The sequence below is a fragment of the Perissodus microlepis genome, chromosome 13, assembly GCF_051167445.1.
Source record: "Perissodus microlepis isolate ML-2025 ecotype Zambia chromosome 13, ASM5116744v1, whole genome shotgun sequence".
Taxonomy (NCBI): domain Eukaryota; kingdom Metazoa; phylum Chordata; class Actinopteri; order Cichliformes; family Cichlidae; genus Perissodus; species Perissodus microlepis.
Genome location: NC_140473.1, coordinates 4688982 through 4710439, shown reverse-complemented (window position 1 = coordinate 4710439; position 21458 = coordinate 4688982). Strand labels below are relative to the sequence as shown.

At 40.3% G+C, this 21458-nt stretch overlaps 1 protein-coding gene across 2 annotated transcripts in view; it reads left to right on the top strand.

Annotated features, from left to right (window-relative positions):
- The first annotated feature begins 263 nt into the window (after window positions 1–263).
- LOC146374517 (stromal membrane-associated protein 1-like) overlaps window positions 264–21458 on the top strand; it is a 137885-nt gene continuing 116690 nt past the window's right edge. For both annotated transcript variants that reach the window (XM_084949414.1, XM_084949413.1), the window contains exons 1-2: window positions 264–577; window positions 20048–20181. In XM_084949414.1, the coding sequence (XP_084805540.1) occupies window positions 460–577; window positions 20048–20181 (252 nt within the window). In that variant the 5' untranslated portion in view covers window positions 264–459. The remainder of the gene's footprint in view (window positions 578–20047; window positions 20182–21458) is intronic.

Below are 21458 nucleotides of genomic sequence, written 5' to 3'. Positions count from 1 at the left end.
GCTCTTCTTTCAGTGTCAGCTGTCTTTTGTTCTCTGTTGTTTCTCTCGCAAGATGATCCCACGCAGCTTTAATAATGTTGATGCCCGGGGTGTGGGGAAGGACAGTCGATGAATGATAGTGGGTATGTGTTTTCAATTTACTGCATTGCTGGTGTGTTCAGGATTACTGTCAAGCTGACAAATGAAGCCGTTACCAATAACGCGAAATTCCTTGTGTGTCCCATACCACTTGTGTGATTCTGATTCACGCGCCGCTGCAAAAATTCCCACAGTCATGAAAGCAGCAGAGATGATGCTGCCACAGATCCGTATTACCTCGCTAGCAGGTTGTAAGCTAGCTGAATAGAGGCAGCAAAGTGCGAGCAGAAGGTGATGTCCCACCCTTTTTAACACAGGCTGAGCACTCCGTGGTTTTCATCGACTCTTCACAGGCAGGTCTAACTTCCGAACTTTGGCGACATGACGACGCGGTCGGAGAGAGAAAAAGCCCAGAAACTGAATGAGCAGCATCAGGCCATTCTGTCCAAACTGCTGAGAGAAGAGGATAACAAGTACTGTGCTGACTGTGAAGCTAAAGGTAAGCCCGGCAGCCTCTGCGGCTAACCTTGGTGTCACAGGTGTGTGCATGACAAGATGTAACGAGGAGGGCACCTGTCCGTTAAAAGGCACAGCTAGCATCATAAATGTCATACAGCTAGCATCATATTGTAAGGTTATTCTGATGGGAGTCACTTGTGTGCAGCAATGCTTGCATCCGACCTTTAGGTTTGATGCTTCATATGAACTGTGTAAACCTGACGTGTCCTCCCCGTTCATATCCATGTTATGAACAATGAGTCATGCTACGCTACTGGTTTCTTAATTACATTTAAGCCAAGTATAAATATTATTGAGCGACAGTTAATTAAAAATAACTGAACAACACACAACTTCCGCTTTGTTTTTTTTCTTTTAAAGTAAAGTCGTTATCCAGCGCTTTTATTATTTGTTTCTTTCCATAATAATAATAATCGTAAGATAAAATAAGAAAAGAAAAAAAATACAGAGACGCTTGCCAAAAAGTTGGTTATACAATAACAATACTCTAATACAAATACTTTAATGCAATTCAGTTGATTTGTAGTGAGAATATATATATTTATATGTTAGTATTGAGATTCAGCTACAAGCCAAGTTGTGATTTTGCAGTTTCACAAAAGGGGCATCGCTAATAATTTTCTCTATTTTCCCTTTTCAATTTGTATTTCAGTTTTTGAAGTTTAGAAATCCACGCTTGGGCTTTTATTTTGAAGTTGAGTGGTTAATAGTTCCGATCTTGTGTTGTGTAAGTGTGGCTAACTTGAGGCGGTTTTCGCCCGCAGGTATCGATGTCACGTCCTTGACTGGTTTATTTATGAGCGGAAAACGCGTGTCTCCCGTGTAGACTCCACTGACTTAGAGGTGTCGTTTGCTCGCTGAATGCCGAGGAGAAAAGCACGTGAGCTCAGATACTGCTGCAGCGCACACCTTGCTTCTGGCTAGGCATGCCTTCCTGCGAGGGAAGCCACCTCTCCAAACTCCATTCAGAAAATTGAAAGCTTAAAATTCCCTGGAGTCGAGTGTAAAGTAGAGTGTGATGGAAAAGGTTTCATTAAACCTTAAGAGTCGCTCTTTAATTCGGCATAAACAACAACTGTAATGTATGATGTCAAAATTGCATGCATTTAGTATATAGTATTAACAAAAAAAACGTATAATTCTCACAGGACAGCATTTCCCATAGGCTTTCACTGTTACCTAAACACCCTAAGAGAAAGTCCAGCCCATATTTGCCAGTCAGTAAATGTCCAAGCATGAAATTTCCAGCCTTTTCAGTGGTGATTGAACGGCTCTTGTTGGGGCTACCTATGACTGAGATTAGATGCCTTTTGCGTCATCATGGTTCTTCTACCATCTGACATTTGTAATCCGTAGTAGCAGACCTCAGTGAGTCTCATTGATCCTGTTGCTGCTCCTTTGTTTCGTCATATCCTCGTCATCCTTCATGTTGAACTAAATCTATTTCATGATTCTTCAATGGTGATCTCAGTAGTTGCCATCAGGTGCACTATGGAAGGGAAATGTACCTTAACCTTAATTACCTCTGTTTGTGTAAGTGGACTAATATGCAGTATTATTATTTTCTGTGATCAGCCTTCCTCTGTGGAATAAGTTTTGGAAAGGTTTTATTTTGGGAAACCTCTGACCGAGGCATCTCACATCAGACTGGAAACAAACTGTGTAAGTGCTGTAAAACAAACTGTGTAAGTGCTGGTGTTTATTAAAGTGGGCCACAGGGATCCGGTCATGATGCTCTTTCGTAACTCTTGCCAAATTTGACCTTTATACTGGGCTAGAGGTTGGAAAGCAGCCATAATGTTTCTTGTAATGTGGGCCTATATATTATAGAATGTGAGGCCGGAAAACTTCAGTCAGTACTGGTCTCCCAGTTCATGAAGCAAACCAATGTACTGGAGTTTACAACAGAAGTGCTTATCTTACTTGTTTCTAATGCACTTATTCCCCTCCATTCCACCTGCTGAATCTCATTTTAACCCCTGCTTATGGAGGGACCAATATCCAAAATTAATAAACAATTGAAAATGTGACTCAAAAATATGTAAAATGTATTAAAGGGGGAAAAAAAAAACTTCACACAGTATCTCACCGATTTGTGTTTTTGCATCTTTGGTCACGTGGCGGACCTGATTTTACTGCACCTGGCAAAAACAAAATAATAATTAAATAACTGACTAAGACAAAACAAATGAGTCTGTAAAAGGATTTTAAAAGTGTAAAAGTTTTGTGTCTTATTTATTTATGTATTTATTGATGATTTGAGCAGTTTCAGTCCTCCGCAGATTCTGGTCTATTACAGATATGTTTATCGGCTGTATGCTGTTTGATATATGGCCATATGATTTTCTTTCTTTCTTTTTTCTAAATTGCAGAACAAAATAAACTCTGTGAGTAATGGAGAAATGGTGTCAAAACAGGGTTCGTCAATTTATGGTTCTTCCAACTATAAATTTTTCCTCTTTGTGGGATATTTTTAGCAAGGGAAAGGGATGTGCCTGAATGCACCTGACAAGTAAATAGCAGGGTGTCGAAGTCAGCTGTGAGCTCTCCGGATGGATTACCATTTTTGCAGCTGCTTAGCCTGAGTTCTGCTGTGCAGCCTCTGTGAACCTGGTATAGCAGCATACGAAACAGTCCTCTAGCTGCTGCAGAACAAAATAAGGACTACCGTGACAGTGATTGGACAGTGAAAGCCAGTACAAATAAAGCTGCTGTGGTACCTGGAGGCAATGGAGAATGGCCTTGTTTGCTGTTCTGCGTTGTTTAATGTCAGCTAGTTTGTTTTGCACAGGATTTTTGGTGTTAATGTGTGTTTCCCATGTGAGTTGAATTATTTCGTTGTTCTTGTAAATCCAGCTTAAGCGTTTGTGTGTGTGTGTGTGTGTGTGTGTGTGAGAGAGAGAGGGAGACTGGGCTGCTGAATGCAGATTAATGAATTCAGCAGGCATTCATTATTTATAGTGTGGGTGTACTCTAACTTTTTTATTTGTTTTTGTCTGTGTCAGTCCTACAAATCCCTATCCTTAGGTTTCTTAAATGCAAAGTGCTTATAAATCCAGGTCTTTGTTCTGAAATGCAGCGATTCTGTATACAGTGTGCTAAGAGGATGGGGTGAAGGCTTTGTTTTTATATTAAAATACCTGTTTTATTTTTGCATGTATAACTGGCAGAATTAATCAGAACATGACAAGTAGACCACAGTGTTCCAGTGGGTCACTACTGAGTCAAAAAAAAAAATCTGAAATTAAACCAGTTGAGGTGGTTGGGGCATCTGAGCAGGATGCCACGTTGGTGAGGTGTACTGGACGTGGTCTATCAGGAGGACACGCTGGATACAAATACACTGTATTGCCAAAAGTATTCACTCGCCCATCTAAATCATTGAATTCAGATGTTCCAAACACTTCCATGGACACAGGTGTATAAAATCAAGCGATTGTGAATGACAGCAACTCAACCATGAAGTGCTAGACCACCTTAAACCACAGAGTGGGTTAGCTGATGCTGAGGCACATGTTGCACAGAGGTCTCCAACTTTCTGCAGAGTCAATCGCTACAGACCTCCAGACTTCATGTGGCCTTCAGATTAGCTCAAGAACAGTGTGTAGTGAGCTTCATGGAATGGGTTTCCATGGCTGAGCAGCTGCATCCAAACCTTACGTCACCAAGCACAAAGGATCGGATGCAGTGGTGTAAAGCACGTTGCCAAAGTGACCAATTATACTTTACCAACCAGCAATGCGATGGACATGTCTGGGTTTGGTGGTGTCCAGGAGAGCGGTACTTATGGTTGTTGTGTTTAGCCTCTTAGTTCCAGTGTGAGGATCTCTTAATGTTTCAGCACACCAAGACATTTTGGACAACTTCATGCTACCAACTTTGTGGGAACAGTTTTGGGAAGGCTCCTTCCTGTTCCAGCATGGCTGTGCACCAGTGCACAAAGCCAGGTCCATAAAGACATGGATGAGCCAGTTTGGTGTAGAAGAATTTGACTGGCCTGCACAGAGTCCTCATCTCAACCTGACAGAACACCTTAGGGATGAATTTGAGTAGAGACTACAAGCCAGGACTTTTCGTCCAACATCAGTGTCTGACCTCATGAATGTGCTTGTGGAATGGTAAAAAATTCCCATAAACACACCCCTAAAGCTTGTGGAAATTCTTCCAAGAGGCGTTGAAGCTATTATAGCTGCAAAGGGTGGGCTGACATCATATTAAACCCTATGGATTAAGAATGGGATGTCACTCAAATTCATGTGTATGAAGACAGATGAGCAAATAATTTTGGCAATATAGTGTTTGCCCAGCTGCCTTTCGACTTAGGCTACGTTCACACTGCAGGCGAAAGCGCATCAAATCCGATTTTTTTTTTTTGACCCTATGCGACCCATATCCGATCATGGTATGACAGTGTGAACGGCACAAATCCGATATTTTCAAATCCGATCTGGGTCACTTTCGTATGTGGTACTGAATCTGATACATATTCGATGTTTTAGAAAGCGACTGCTGTTTGAACGGTCATGTCGCATTAAATCCGTCTTTTACGTCACTGACACAAGACAGACACTAATTATCAGCTCCGGAGAAGCCCCCGAGAAGACATCGCGAACGCTTCCTGGCCATCCAGTGTAGATGTCAGTGAAACTGTTGGGAAGACAACGTTGGAGAAACGTGAACATTTTATTTGTACTGTATAATCTGCAGATTCTGACAGAAATCTGCAGCTATCCTTTGAAGCACCGCTCCTCTCTTAAACAGCAATAAGGATAATTATAAGGTTATTTACATTATTATGTAAATAACAAAATAACTTAAAGCAAAAATTGGGAAACGTAAAGTGCGAAGTCTTTATATTAACGGCCATCTGTCAAACAATACTGTTTGCTCTGGGTCTAAACAGAGCGCGTTGTGTGTGAAGTCTTCTTTTGCGCATGCGGGCCGCTTTGAGCGTTCACACTAGAGAGCGTTTGCTGTCGCATTTTATTTGTAGTGTGAACAAGCAGACAAAAAAATCGGATTTGATCAAAAAATCGGAATTGAGCAATAAGACCTGCAGTGTGAACGTAGCCTTAGTCTACTTCCCCTGTGACCCAGACTTGGATAAGAATATAGATGGAAGGATGTATAAATGAGTGAATGGTAGTAGAAAGTTTCTCACATCCCACATGAAGACACAGTAGGCAACACTACCTAGAAAGCTGTCCACTTTCAACAGTAACCGATTCAGCCTGCAGTAACTACAGTACAGAACCGGCACCTGACTATAAAACTATATAAAGTCATAACATTTGACTGGTTCCTAGTTCTGATAAGTCTTTCAGGTTGCTATGTTTACTATAATGCTTAGTAGTAACAGTAAGTGTTGAAACTTTAAATGGCACATAAACTATAAATCAACACACATTCCTTATTATAATGAACAAAACCCACACAGACTCATCATGTAGCTAAAAACCAAATGTAGTTTATTTGTATGTTTCCTGCATACAAAATAAATGTGGTACACAAAAATCCTGGGGTCTGTCTCTGGTTGTTTCACTCTGCTTTTCTCATTAAGCCACTGACTGCCCTTAAGTGTTCATTAAGCTTCATTATGTATGAGCAGCGGCCCTGCAGGGACATGCATGCAGCTCAACATGTATTACAGAGAAAGGAAATGAGTCATCCTAACATAGAGTGGACCTTACAGCGATAAGCAGTGTTAGTTAGGTTCCTGTAGTCGGTTATTGAGATACATCATCGAGGTAATAGCAAAGTCCTGGATGTGGAGGGTCATGTGAGGCCACAGGTATAAACTCCTGGGCAGTAAATAATGTCTTTTGACTGGATGTCTTTAAAATACTCCTTTCGGTCAACCAACAGTCCAAAACCCCAATTTCTTTGCAATACTTCAGATAGAGTCATGCCAGTAACTGAGGCGTTGTTGTTGCATTTTGAGCAAAGAGAGTTGTGGCTTGCTTTTGAATATAAAGCATAATTTCAATGTTGTTTGCTAGTAATTTGCAGTATAATGTAAAAATGTTTTTTCTTTTTAACGATTTATGCTATATGACATTATTTATCTTATTTATGTTACCAATTTGCTGCATTGGTGAGACTTTATAAAGGTTTAAACTGGCTCCTTCTCTCAGTAGTATATAGTGTATTTTACAACATTTGAGGTTGTCATTAGATGAAAAATAAAAATAAAATAATGCAATCAAAACTGAGAAAAATGTAGTTCTTGTTAAAAATTAAATGTCTGGTACACAGTCTCTCTTTTTTTTTTTTTTTTTTTTTTTTAACCCAAGTCAGCATATGGCTCATTAGTATTAAATCTGTGAAGTGTGACTTTGGGAGAGCTTCCATTTAGTCTTCCAAACTTTGTGGCACAGATGATTCTTTGATGAGTAAAAACACATTTGGGCTCAGCTGATGAGGAGCCAGGTGAGCTAACACACTATCCTCGTCCCACCTGGTTCCCTGTGGCTGAGTGTGGAGGAGCTGCCTGAGACTTGGCTGGAGATTTAAAACCGAAAAACTTCTGATCCATCAATAGGAAGGATGTACCATTTATGCAGGCCTCATCTCAGTACGCTCCACAGTAAAATAATACTTTGAAATCTTTTGATAATCCACAGTGGGCTTTTTGTCCGTACAGGACTAATTGAGGTCTGAAAAGCACGGAAGTTGATTTTTAAAGCGACCTTGACTGATACTATTCACAACAAGTAAGTATTATAGTCTTAGCTATTCTTGATAAGAAAATGTGCTAAAGAAACAAAACTAGAGTAATGGCTTAAAGCTCTTATTTATTTCCAGCCTTACTGTGACTCAGTTCCACTACTGGTTCATATTCAGACTCAAAATGATCCCAGTGGCCCCAAAACCTGATCTATTGATTTGTGGTTTCCTCTGCAGCCTGTGGCATGTTTTATGTAGGTTATTTAGAAAGCGGCAGCATCCAGTCGGACCCTGTGAGTCATACTGTCACAGCTATTTTTTATCCAAACACACTGTGGATAAAAAGCTTTAGAAAGCTGAACATTTAGACACTTGAATGATTCTAGATTCCAAACTGTTTTTAAATTATACTTAGATCTCACACTATCAGTTACCAAGTGCAAAATCAGCCAGCTGCCATTGCAGACTGTAGACGAAAGATGGATGTAGCCAATGGTTTTTGGACCCCACAAGTCTCAGTGTTAGCATTTTGGCTGCTGCTGTTATATTTTGGAGCCAGATGCTAACACATTTGGATGTGAGGCTGAAGTGCCTAGTTACACAGCTGATCTGTTACCCTGTGGCAACCTCTGGTTGCTAGGAAAAATGGATATTCTGAGCAGTAGTGAAACTTAAGTGTAATGCAGAAACGAAGGCCACCTTCAGAGTAAAAGTTGCACCTCTTATTAAGAAAGCACAGCTTTTACAATGAAGTAAATGTTCTCCATTTCCAGTTTGTGTCATGCTTTTGACAGTTTTACTACCTCTTAGTAAGTAGTTGGAGAGGATGTGCAGACAAGTTAGCACCTTCCATGCAAACTATGGACAACCATGGCTATATGCTAACAACCAAAGACACTGCAAGGAGCTTTTCCTTGAACCGTAAACATCTTTACAACCAGCTTCCTCCAGCAACATTGCAACCACTCACAACAGTTTAGGAAACACACATTTTTCTGTAGCACTCAGTAGTTGTCAGGTTTCTTGGACCAAGGCAAGCTCACTTGGTAAGCTGCATTCACAAACTGCATGCATGCACAGACTGAGTTACCAGTTAGCAGTAACAGGATAGTGAAATATCCAACTTGTATAAATACTCATCAGACTTCTTGGATATTTTTACGACACACCAAGCCACAATATTTGTCAGAAAACTCCTGTAAAAATGCCCCAAAATAGCAAACAATATCACAAAGAGGTCCAGTGACTCTGATTAGCAGAGAAGGGTCCTAACAGACAGGAGCTGTGTACACCTGTCAGTAAAAGCAGCCATGTTTCTAACTTTTCAACCTCAATAAAATCCAAACAGGGGAGTTATAAAAAACTCACCTCTTATGCAGTTGTTACAAATGGGAAGAGTATAGATAAAAGTCAAAGTGTTTTTGAACCAGGCGGTAACCGTTCAAGTTGAAGGTAAACGAGTGTGGTGGATCAATACATTTTTTTCTTATGTGTTACGTTTATATGTTCTTCTTGTGCTCTGTTTTCTCACACCACCAGAAAACACACTAGGTTAATGCTCTCCTTCCTGGAACAGGGTTAACTTCCTGGTAATTGACAGGCAAAGTGTTCATAGCAGAAGAATAACCTTTACTTTGGGCCAAAGACAGTCCTCTGAATCAGATTTTAACACATTTAACTTAATAATCTTTTATTTATGGATCCCTCTGAATGAAAGCATGCTTTGGGAAGCACTTTTGTGCTGTGATTTTCTTTGAAAAACTGTTTTTCCCCTCTGTTTTTGTCGCGTTTGTGTTTCTTGATTAAGACCACTGGGATCTCCAGTAATGAGTGAAAATGAGCAGAACAAAAAGACTCGGATGCTAATCTTTCCTATCATTACCTTCACTTTCAGTTTATGTAACAACAGCAGGAACAAAAGGAGGTGTCAGTTCAGCACATATGGGACCATGTGTTGTTCCCAACTGTGACAGCAAAGTGTTTGATTTTGCTACCAATCTGATTTGTACGTGTGGCCAGCTCGTTTCTATAGCAACTATCTGTAGCAGCTGACTCATTATAGCATTTAGACCATGGGAAAATGACCAACCCAACTTGATGTTGAAAAATTAAAGATGAAATAATCAAAAGTGCTGCCCGTCACATGAACATTATCCATGTATCCTGTGTCTCTATGTTAGGTAGCACTGGGGAAAACCATTTCTAGTAGAAACTGACATGGGCGGGAATGAGAATTATTTATATTTAACCTTTAATTTGAACTTTGAGCTAGATCTAAAAAAAGAACAGAAAAAAAAAAACATTACATTTTTTCCAGTCTCTGGTCAGACAGAAATTCCTAATATTTCTTTGTTTGTGAGGAGTTTTTGCTCTTTGCCGGATATAAAAGTCAATTGATTTTTGGCTGCTAATTGTTGAATAGGAAACGTGACATCGGGAAATGCTGACATATGATTATTTGATGGAAAAGGATTGCACTTTTCTGGCACCCTTGCTACTCCTGGCAGCACATTTGTGTTTGTGCAAATATGACTTGCATGTAGTTACTGTTTAAAATATGAAAAATTGGTTTCACTGCATTATTGAAGGATGTAATCAATCATTTAGTGGTGGATCTGAAGATGAAATTGTAAAATGTTTTTTGAGCTTTAATGTTTAATGCAGTGCACTGCAACAGAGCTCCACCCATTTATCAGTGGGCAGATATTAGCAATTTGCTTATCTACTGGTATCAGAATTTGTAACAGTTGATAAATGACAAACATAATAAGGGCAAGGGAGAAACACCCTTCAACCATGTTATGAGTGTTGATGTTGCACAGTTTGTCCAGCAGATGGCACTTTGCAACTTTGCTGTTTGGAGTGCTACAAAAACGAATGCAATAACTCCAAATAACAAATGTTAGGGAAATCTGTTTATGTTGTGTGTTTCTCAAAGGAAAAAAGATAGCGACTGACATTTTGGAATGTCAGATTTTTAATTCACCAAATATTGATATCTGTCCTAAAAATCTCACATTAGTCGGGCTCTGCTCCGCATCAAGAGCAGAGGCAGTGTATTAGAGTTTATTGATGTGGAAAACAAGCTTTCACTCTGTAGCTGATTGACCACTCGGAACGCAGAGCTCCGGTTTCATTCATCAGTTTGTTTTAAGGCTTTGGTGTGATCAGGTGCCATCCATCCTCCGTGCTGCCTGCTGCAGTCAGCGTATGTTGGGTGTGGCAGCCATTCTGTGACCACTGCAGAGCGGTGACTCACCTTAGCCTCTCAGCTGTAATTCCACCCTCAGACCTGCCTGCTGTCTACGCACGCTGCCCTACATCTGTGTGTGTGTGTGTGTGTGTGTGTGTGTGTGTGTGTGTGTGTGTGTGTGTGTGTGTGTGTGTGTGTTGAGACAGTGGTGCACACCTTATTGATTGTATTTCATTTGCCTGTTTGGCCTGGCATGTCAGTCTATCCTACTGCTTAGTGGATTATAGACTATAATTTTAATTTTCTGTTTTAACACAATCCTTTCATCAGTGTAAGCAGAATCTACACACACACACACACTGCCTGACTACGCGTCAGTATTATGATTTGTGGCAGGCGGTGCTCTGAGCTGGCACATGCTCTCTTGTGCTGGCGCAGCGGATCTTGGCAAGCGCCCGTGGGGTACTCAGCACTTTGACGACCTGTCCTTGGTACTGCTCCCCTGTCATGCAAATGTAAATTTAATCTTAGACACGTGAGGAAGAAAAGTGCAAGTTTGGTGTTATTTCTGTGTCTGTGTGAACAGCTTCAAAGTGAGAAAGGGGGACACAGTGTTACTGCTGTTTAGGAATCTGCAGATGCTGGCTATAAACCTGTTCCTAAAAACTAAATCGGGTTTGTCTAACTGCTCTTTCTTACAAGCCAGCAAAGTCTTTTGACTAAAACACTAATTTTATTTTGCAAAACCCGGAATTTGTCTGGTGCTTCTCTAGATTAGTTATGTGAGTTACTTTGTGGTACATTGCGTTTTTGTGTATTTTAATAGATTAGTTCACACAACCAGCAACTCCAGGTATTTGCAGGCCAAAATCTGTGAGGTGGTTTTAAAGTGTGTAAAATCAACAAAGGTAATGCATACCGTCAACTTCCAATTAGAGTTGCTGAATCAGTCGTGCTTCACTTTCCCTGAAGCAGAACTTTGTCAGTTTAAACTGCAGACGGAGAGTCGGGGTGGCCCCGGCAAATCTTTCTATTTGTTAGGATTTGCAGCACTGATGGCATGAGCCAGTAGGTTGAAGATTCTCCTGTCAGTGTGATTTCTAAAGTTTGCTGTCTTGAAATGTAAATGTGTGCCATTTTTGTACAGAGTCAGAGCTAGGGATCCAATTAACCTGTATCTGAAGCTGAGCTGTAACTCGATTTTTAGCCAAAAATGAGAATTTTGATGTAATGTAAGACAAATATAACACATGTAGCTAGCAGTGATTGACACTATTGCCTCACAGCAGGAGCGTTCTGGGCCTAACTGTGTGGAGTTTGCTTCCTTCCCCAGTCTAAACTCATGCATGTTGGGTTAATAGGTGGACCCACAGTGACCATAGGTTTGATTGTGAGTGTGAGTGGATGTCTGCCTCTGAATTTGAAAAATGGATTGCTATTTAGTTTTAAAGATATTAATGTGGTGACTTCCATAAATGAATGAGAAAAAGACATTTTTCCTGTAGGCCTCTGTGGGTCACCTGTGCTCCTGGGTGACTGAGGTACAGGAGCAGCAGTGGGAGGTGCGAACGTGTGGCTTTGCACATAATCCTGCATCTTCAGATTTGGTGCTCTGTATTGCACATTAACAGCAGATGTATGTGTGACTGTCCTTATAACATAAGTCCATGTTGCAAAGATTGTTGTCAGTAGTTTTTGATAACGTGGAGCTCTGCTGTAACGTCATACACAGATCTGGCCTGTACTGTCTCTAATGAGAACAATAGGAAATGGGCTCTGCTGTAGTCTCCTACACTACCTTCTGTCACCAGCAGATGGAATACTGTCTTCACTTTATGCTTTTATTCATTAAGTGTATAAAATAAATAGTCATGTATTGCTCAGGACTGTCATTGCTCTCATTTATCCATTTCATGTTGAAAACATAATGAGACCGTCCACATGCCAGACTTGTGGACCTGTTATTGTGTTTGTGTCCCCTGTGTGTACGCCTCTGTCTGTCTCACTCTTTATAACCTGCGATGATGCTTTTTATGGTTTATCCATCTGTCCTGATTTATTGACTGTCTGCACTCTAATGTTCCACCATTAGTTTGAGGACAGGGAATAAGAGCAGATGATGGCTTTTTATTAGATTTTGCTCTTGTTGTTATGAAGAGGAAATACTGTTGGAGGGGAGCTCGGTTCTCCTTGAGGATGCACTCCTTCCTTCTTCCTCTTCAATGCTGACACAGTCACACTAATGGGCCAGCAGGGAGCAGCACAGTGCTTCTTTATTTTTCCCCTCAGCCTCCAGTCTCTTATTCTCCACTCCAATACTGTACTGAAGAGTCTGGCAGTCTTTCAATGATTTACTAAGAGGGCATTTTATTAATTAGAAAATGGGGGTTGTTAACCTTCTTTAAATGAGACTACTGCTGAATTTCAGCACAAGGATGGTGCGTTTTCTCGCCTCGGGCGCCATTCAGGCTCTGTGCACTAACATTAGCATTTGTTTTTGGTTCCTAGAAAAGAAAAGAGAGCAACTAAATTAGATCCATGCAGCCATACATAATTAAAGGAGGCATGAATATTCTGTAACTATTTGAGCTTTCGAGGTGTTAATAGGGCATTAAGACAAAGGAAAGCAGAGTGAAAGATAAATGAAAAGGTAATTCAAATAAAAAGGAGATACAAGGCTGGTTGTGACTGTGACCAGGAAGATTTCTGCAGGTCAGGTCTACAGAGGCTGCCTCTTTGCAGCCACTAAAGCTTTAAACTTTACAATTTCCAGTGCTTCCCTAAAGGAAAAGGAGCACTGGATTGATCTCCACGGAATACACCTGTGGCCACCCTGCCTGTCACACACAGCGTTTACGCACACTTGTCACTCGTCGTCCTGACTGTCCTCAGGTTGACAGTTGGGGCTTTAATTTCATGCTCGGCTGACTGCCCACCTCCCCTTGCAGTTGGGAAGTTCCTCTGTCACTCATCAGGGCTCCTCTGCGTTGTGTGTGCGTGTGCGTGTGTGTGTGTCACAGTGGAATATTTGCCTCTGCATCTTTCTGTCTACACATGCTGCTAATAATGTGTTAATCTGTACATATTAGTGTGCGTACTTGCTGGAGTGGCTGTCTGTGATTGCTTGTGTGTAGGTGTATCACTTAGCTTTTATGCATGTGCAGCTGTGTGTGTCTTTTGTGCAGGCGTGTTTTTGTGTCTATTCAGGTCAGCAGTCTACAAATTGTGTGCGCTTGTTTGGGGGAGGGGGTGCAGGAAACTCCTTTTAGCTGTCTATTTTTGTCCAAACTTCAGTGCAAATACAAAGTTTGTCAAGATGAATCTACACGAGACAGGGGAACAGATACTAATGCTGTGGCTCATTCATGTACTGATCACTTCCCAGACATTATATCCATCAGCAGAGGTAAAGATTGGAATTAAAAATAGGACAGCACATTAGTGGTCAGTAGGTTAATGGACACTGACCAGTGTAGAAGGTCGGAGCTCATATATCAGAGTGGCCTTTAGTCTGCAGGGCCAAAGCTCTACTTTTAGATTGCTAAACCAGCCAGTTTTACATTACACCAAAGCATTTTTCTTCTTCCTCCCCCCCCCCCCCCCCCCCCTTTTTTTTGAAGCATAGTACCTGTGAGATTGAGCTTTTGCTTTTTTGCAGTTAAACGTGCATAATTGATGTTTTTGCCCACTAGGGGGCAGAGGAGGAGGAGCTTTTGGAGATAAAACTGACACAGGATTTCCAACAGAAACCTTCTTAGCCACACTGGCTTCAACCAGCATAGGAGTGCAGCAGCTATCATACAGTTGCTGACAAGAGTGACGCACAGCAGGGAGCTTATTTTCTACTTCACCACCAACTTACTTGCTACCCACTGCCTCCTATAATTTAGTGGACCGGTATCATAAAAAATTGCTAAAGCAGTATAAAGTTGTAACTTGCTTGTTTTTAAAACTTGTTTGCCATTATTAGACAACAGGATGATTATAGAAGCTTAATGAGATTCATTAGCTAAGTTAATAGTGGTAGCTTTTGAAGGGGTAAATGGGCAGATTCTACGCTTTAAACATGAGCCGTGTCTTCTGTTAGCTTCCGATGTCAGAATGCCTCGTTGATGAATGACAGTTTCAGCTTAGAGGCTCATATTTTGCTACTGCTGGTCCAGATTTAATCAGTTTGTGGGCTGCATTTTCCCTTTTTGTGTTTAAGATCTGTTTGTAAAAATGCTGTAGCCAATTATAGTTCAGATTTAAACTGAGTTAACCTTGCTTTTCAGCTGGGTTGCACACCTGTTGTAGGACTCAGCAGTATGTTTGACACCAACAACCTTGTATTGTACATTTTAACTAGGTTAAGACAGACTCCATGTGGGTCCTTTTTCAACTCGCACAAAAGACTGAATTTCTAGGATACATTTAGATAAAGCAGTAAACCTGATAAGATATGCACAAATAGGCAAAGCCCCAATTTAAATAAAGTTGGTCAGCAGTCAGATTTTGCTGCTGCTCTGGAGCATATTGTTAAAGAAAGACTGGCAAATTATAAAAGAGGAAAAAAACATGGTAACATCCCAAGTTTTGTGCATGAATCCTGAAAAAAAGACCTGCTATACAGATGAGAAAGTCAACTTGGTGTTATACTTAATAAGCCAAACATTATAAACACTGATAATCTGTGAATTATCCCTTAGTCATATCTCCTGTCAAGGTTTAGGTTATATTTAGCGCTGTATACACTGAAAGAGACACGAGTTCATGTAGTACTGGGAGGAAAAAAGTGTGGGTTATCCAGAGTTAATTGAAGTTGCCACTAATAGGAGCAGAGGATACAGTTGATTGACAAATGACAAGGTGGTAAATGCAGAGTTACCTAGGTAACCGCAGCTGTCCACTAATAAACAGCTGTCGTCTACAAAGTGATGAATAATGAGTGAAACACTTCATATATGGACGTGACTTTAGACAAACAATCAGACAGTCAGTTGTGTGAAATGAAAGTCGAAGGGGTAAAGATGTGAAAGAGTGAGAAGTCTCAGAGACGCAGAGACTCCTGCTCACAAGTCAGAGCATCAAGAAGCATCAGTGCAAGCCACTCGTCATTGCATGGATGAATGTTATTGGCTTCTAGAAGTAGTGCAACACAGTTAAGCATTCGGGGTATAATTTGTATGAGTTTTACTTTTTGACTAAGCACAACCAGACTCTAAAGCTCTGTGGATTTTCAATTTAGAAATACTCACTTTTCAATTTAGAAGTCCTTCCTCTTCACTCCGAATTCCTTCTGTGAAGAAAGCGTGAGTGTATCTGGATGCTTTGCACTGCACTGAAAATTCATTTCCAGCCTCTTCAAGCACTGCGTCTTCTGTTGTGTGTAATTAGACCTCAGGTGAGGCTGTCGCACATTTTGTACTGGAATATTTTTGAGAGAGGTTATCTGAGAGCAGACCAAAGTGAAGTCCAATAGATACTGATGGATATCCAGCAGATAGAGCCCAGCTTACAATAGCTGAGCTGCTTGATTTGGGCTTAACACTCAGTCATCCCTGCTTTAATGCTCCTTTAGGCCGTCTAGTGCATTAGTGCCACTGCATTAACACACTGATGCTCTTAGCTGAGACAGTCAATCCTACTGCACTGTGTGCTGCTGCTGCCATCCAACCAGCGCTGCCGCACCACCATAATGTAGCCTAGACCCAAAGAAGTTGCACCTTTGTGCGTGCTGTGTTCAATGCCATTTTCAGTCCTGGGATTGACAGATAGTAAGCTTCATGGTCTGGAGAAGGATGGAGCCAAAGATGACGCTGCGGGACTGTAGCCACTAGCCCATTAAAATGATTTGACTGTCATTTCCATGCCATCTCCTATTCATCTCCATGGAGATTTGGCTGAGCTTGGGTTGCTTTGTGCCATGATGGATGATGCATTTGCACAGATTTCTGTGGGAAGCTCTTACCCTGAGTTTACTCAAAAAAAGATATTTTAGAGAACTGACTAGTATGCACAATTATATTAGTATTTGGGGTTTCAGAGGGCTTGATGTTCTACGGACTACTGTATATGAACCTTTTGTCTGAATTTTCTTAATTTTCCTGAGAAGAAAATTGGTGTGAAAGTAAGGCAGAGCTTAAAAAAAAACACTGCTGTAATTCTTTTCAGTATTAACAGACTCTTCAAATTTGTGTGCCGAGCATCTTGGCTCCAAGACTACAAAGAAGCCTCTCTTCTTCCCCTTGAATGTGGTCGTTCTGGGCAAGTGCAAAATCTTTTATCTTAACACAATGTTGAACTGTGCAAGCTGCATTGTTTGGAGCATGTGGAGGATGTAGTTAAAGCTCTGCCTTAACTACATTGTTCAAATTGTGCCTATAGTACAATCAAGCAACGTTAGATGATACCATTATTCATCGTATTTTTTTATTTTATTTTTTAAACAGTAGGTCGTTGATTTAAAATGGAGGTTCTTATTGTTATCTGACATTATGCTTAAAAGGGATATTGTACTTATTTCTCAACTCATATAAATAAGGAAACGTTATGCAAAAGTAATGCTCATTATTTGAAACTGAGGCTTCAGATTGTTCTGAAAAACAGGTTTCCAAATTTTTTTAATCTGATTTTGAGACGTCACAGACTGTGATTTTAATTATGTGATAGGCAGACATGGGCAGTAACGCGTTAAAATAAATGCGTTACTGTAGTCCGATTACTTTTTTCAAGTAATGAGTAAAGTAAGGGGTTACTATTGCAAAAAAGTAATTGGGTTACTGTTACTTTCTCGTAAGCATGCTGCCTTACTGCGTTACTAAACCGACACTTTGTGAGAGTGTCTCATGACAATGACGTACGAGTTTTCGAAGTTCGTGGCAGCAGCAGACGTGTGTAGATCAACAATGGAAAACGGGGAGTGTGGGCGAGAGTACGACGCAGCATTTAAAGCTCGGAGGTACTGACATTACTTTTGAGTTTGATTCTGTAAAAAGTGACAAAAACATTAGCGTCTGCTCTGTATACTCTGCGTGGGAAGAAAATTCATTCTACAGCGAAAAATTCAACTTCAAATCTGAGCAAGCACCGAGCATGCTGCCACGGGAATGTGACATTCATAGAGAAACCCCCGGATCCCGCCTACTGACATGACCGCTGCGGCACTGGGAAAACCTCCACCGACCCCTCTCCTGCTAAGCAGGTGAAAATAGATTAACCTCCTAAGACCCGAACTCTTCCACGGCATGCATTTTTAATTTCTCTTTGATATTTGGGCTGATTGGGACCTGATGAATGTAAAAACAAAGAATTACCAAATTTATGTTTCTAAGAAAAATGAGAACTTTCATACTTTCAAGTAGGTTCTAAATTAAATTTAATGAATTTAATTAAAACTTTAATCACTAAATTGAAGTGAGAATGCATACAATAAAAATTCAAGACTATTTTTTTTTTTTGTCTTTAAAAGACAGACACTGACACAACCCTAAACGCCTAGGATTGTATCTTTCACTTTCAGATTAACTGCAGCCATTCTATTGACACATAACAGTCACATTTAATTGGCTTTTATATGTAATAAACTGCATGGGCTCTAATCAAATGATATCCATAAATGAAAACCACACGCCTTCATGCTTTTCCTTCAAGATTTAGGGATTCAGAATATTACTTCCTGCACCGTTTTGATAAGAATGTCTTTAAAATGTCTCAGAATATTATAAATGGCATTTAGCACATTCTGATATACTAAAGTGAGTGAGACAGTATTACCAAAGCAAAACAAGGCTTTGATTCTTGGTGCTTGGATTTTATGTTTTTTAATTTCTGCTGAAACCTGATGGTGTACTTTACACAACTACAACACTTTGTCAAAGAGTTTGTTCAAATTGTTTCTTGTGAGTTTGAATTTGTGCTGATTTGACTTTGTTAAAGCTGTTCATAACCTGCTGTTCTTTGTCCACTAGCAAACTTCTTCCAAAGCACGCCAATAATCACATAAACTATATTGGCAGAAATATTCACTCAACAATCCAAATCGCTGAATTATGGTGTACCATTCACTTCCATGGCTACAGGTCTATAAAACCAAGAACCTAGATATGCAGAATGCTTCCGCAAACATTTGTGTACCAAGATATTTTGGAAAATTTTATGCTCCCAACTTTGGGAAGATGTGTATATATAGATACAAACAGTGAGTTGATACCATATTAACTCCTATTGATCAGGGAAACAAATAAAGTTCATATTCTTGTGAAAGTAGACAAATACTTTTGAAGTAGTGTAACTAACCACTACAAAAACCAGAATTTTAATTCAGTTGAATATTTTTTTCATATAGCTTCAAATCACAACAACATTTTGAAGGCACTTTATATTGTAAAGTAAATACAGTAATTCAGAGAAAACCTCATCAAACAGACAACCCTACCAAGCATTTGGCAACAGAGGGAAGGAAAAACTCCTTTTTAACAGGAAGAAACCTCCAGCAGAACTGGGCTAAGGGAGGGCCAGTTATCTTGTATCCACGGCTTGAAGTTGCCTCCCACCCTATCTCTAGGGCTGAAGAGAGGTACCTCATCTATCCTCAAGGTTATTCTTCCAAAGAACAAACCTCATGGCTTTTGGTGTTTTTTAGAACGTTGATTGACTGGTAAATGAAAGCTTTACCTTTGGGCTCGACACTCTTGTCACTCCAATGGTGCGGTACAGCACAGGTGCTCAGTTCTGTACCAAGCTCCTCCTTCCCATCCTTCATAAATCTTGTTCTGTCACATCTTAAAAGTGTTCAACTTGATCCAGATCTGGCGCTACTAGGGAGGATGCTAAAGTCCACTAAGTCCACTGAACCTGTGTTTATTAAAGCAATTGGGCAGACCTTATGCTTTGTGACATTGTGTATTATCGTGTAGACCTTATAAAAGGTTAAACTCTGGCAATAAAAATATGCACACAGTTAGTAAATAGACTCGGAGGTGGTGCCACTTAAATCATGACTGATTGCTTTAAGTGGCTACCAAGACAATTCCTCACTTGATATAAGGCTGGTTAAGACCACTGGTCGATCCATTGTCCATTGTTGCTATATTCTGAGCCTAAAATTGGTAGCTTTATCTGACATTAATTTCAGAGTGATTATCCTTAACTGAAAATTCCAGGAGATCAGTAGCTTAAAAACTGTTCAAACCAGTGGATAGCAGTGATTTAAGGGCCATGCTGGAGCCTAGAAAATCTAAAAAATAAATAATTTCACAGTATGTAGCAGCAAGTGCCAGGTACAGGTACCTTTTCATACTTGAAAGCATAGTTTTGTAGGATGGTGGTGGGGTAAAGAGCTTCAAAGAGAAGAGTACTCCTGGCTTGCTTTTTCATTTCACAGTTGTATTTCATTGATTCTTTACTTCCTGCTGTTCTTTCACTTCCACAGTTTTGAGTTTATTTGGGTTTTTGAATTCCTTTGCAGTCTAAATTGTTGAAAATGATTGGGATCAACTTACATGCAGCAGCAAGTCACTTAAACTAACAACACAGCAGGAGTTTTACAATAAAACTGCAACCGGAGTAATTCATAGTGGAAATATCCTCTTTTCTTCTTTTCCATTTCAGGGCCTCGGTGGGCGTCATGGAACCTCGGGGTGTTCATGTGTATCCGCTGTGCCGGCATCCACCGCAACCTGGGTGTCCACATCTCCAGAGTCAAATCTGTCAATTTGGATCAGTGGACACCTGAGCAGATCCAGGTATGCAAATGATACTACTACTACTACTACTAGTACTGCTCTTAAGGCTTCTTAATGCATTGATATAACTTGTACCCAGTAATCTGTTATTGTTTAATTCTTTCAATGATCTCTGCCACTTACAAACAAAAGCTCACTGTATTTCTTTATGTAGGTTTTAAATCTATGTAGTAAAGATCACAAATAATAGCAGAAACCATAAGACTCATTGTTTTCACTTGTTGCTTGTGTGCAGCGCCTCCATATGTATCTAGAATCACCTGTTCTGCTTTCAAGGATGATTTACATTTGAAATTAGAGCATTTGGAACAAGGCAAATGGTCAAAATAGTAAAAACAACAGGAGGAAAGATTTATTATTTAGGTTTTTGAGTCTTTTTTTCTTTCTTTTCATTTTTCATTCAGGCAGAGGCAAGAAACCCACCTCCAAATTATACGAAACATGATCCTTATGATTTTTTTAATTACAGTTATCAAACAGTAATCTGGTTCATTTATGTTTCAAACATAAACAGGAGCTGCTGGTGCTTAATAGATGTATTATAAGATGTATTATACTATTGTTGTATTTAGAGCTGGCTGAGCCAAAAAAAGAATAAATAAACGGCCCTAAGACATGTTGGCATGAGCAAATACAAAAAACCCAGATGGTACCCCCCAAAAAAGTGCATTTAAAGGGTTACCTTGATAGGTGAAGTTATGCATATACTGCAAGGTCACTCTGTATGCACTGACACAGCCTCAGAAATCCACTGTTTAGTATGCATTCAGTGTTTTTACACACACACACACACACACACACACACACACACACACACACACACACACACACACACACACACACACACACACACACACGCAGCCATGTGCAGTACATGCACAGCAGCATGTGTGCAAATGCACATGCAGAGGGAATACAGAGAGCCTAATGCTAATTTGTAAGTGCGGAGCTGTGTTTTGTGGATAACTAGCATGTCACATTGATTTTATTTCACACTCTGTGTTTGTGTGTGTCTGTGTACATCTATGAAGCTCACACAGCAGTAATCGCTTGGTGTGTAGCAGGGGAAAGGTGTGCGCCTGTGCGTTTCTCCCGTGCTGTGCCGATCCATCAGCTGAGGAGTGCGAGTGGAACGGGGCTCAGTCTGAATGTTAATCACTGTTTTCAATGACTAATTAATTCTGGATGGCTGATTATTCCGACTCAGTCTCCTCCACTTCTCCTATCATCACCCCATTCATCACCCTCCTCTTAATTTAGCCCTGACACATACGGCC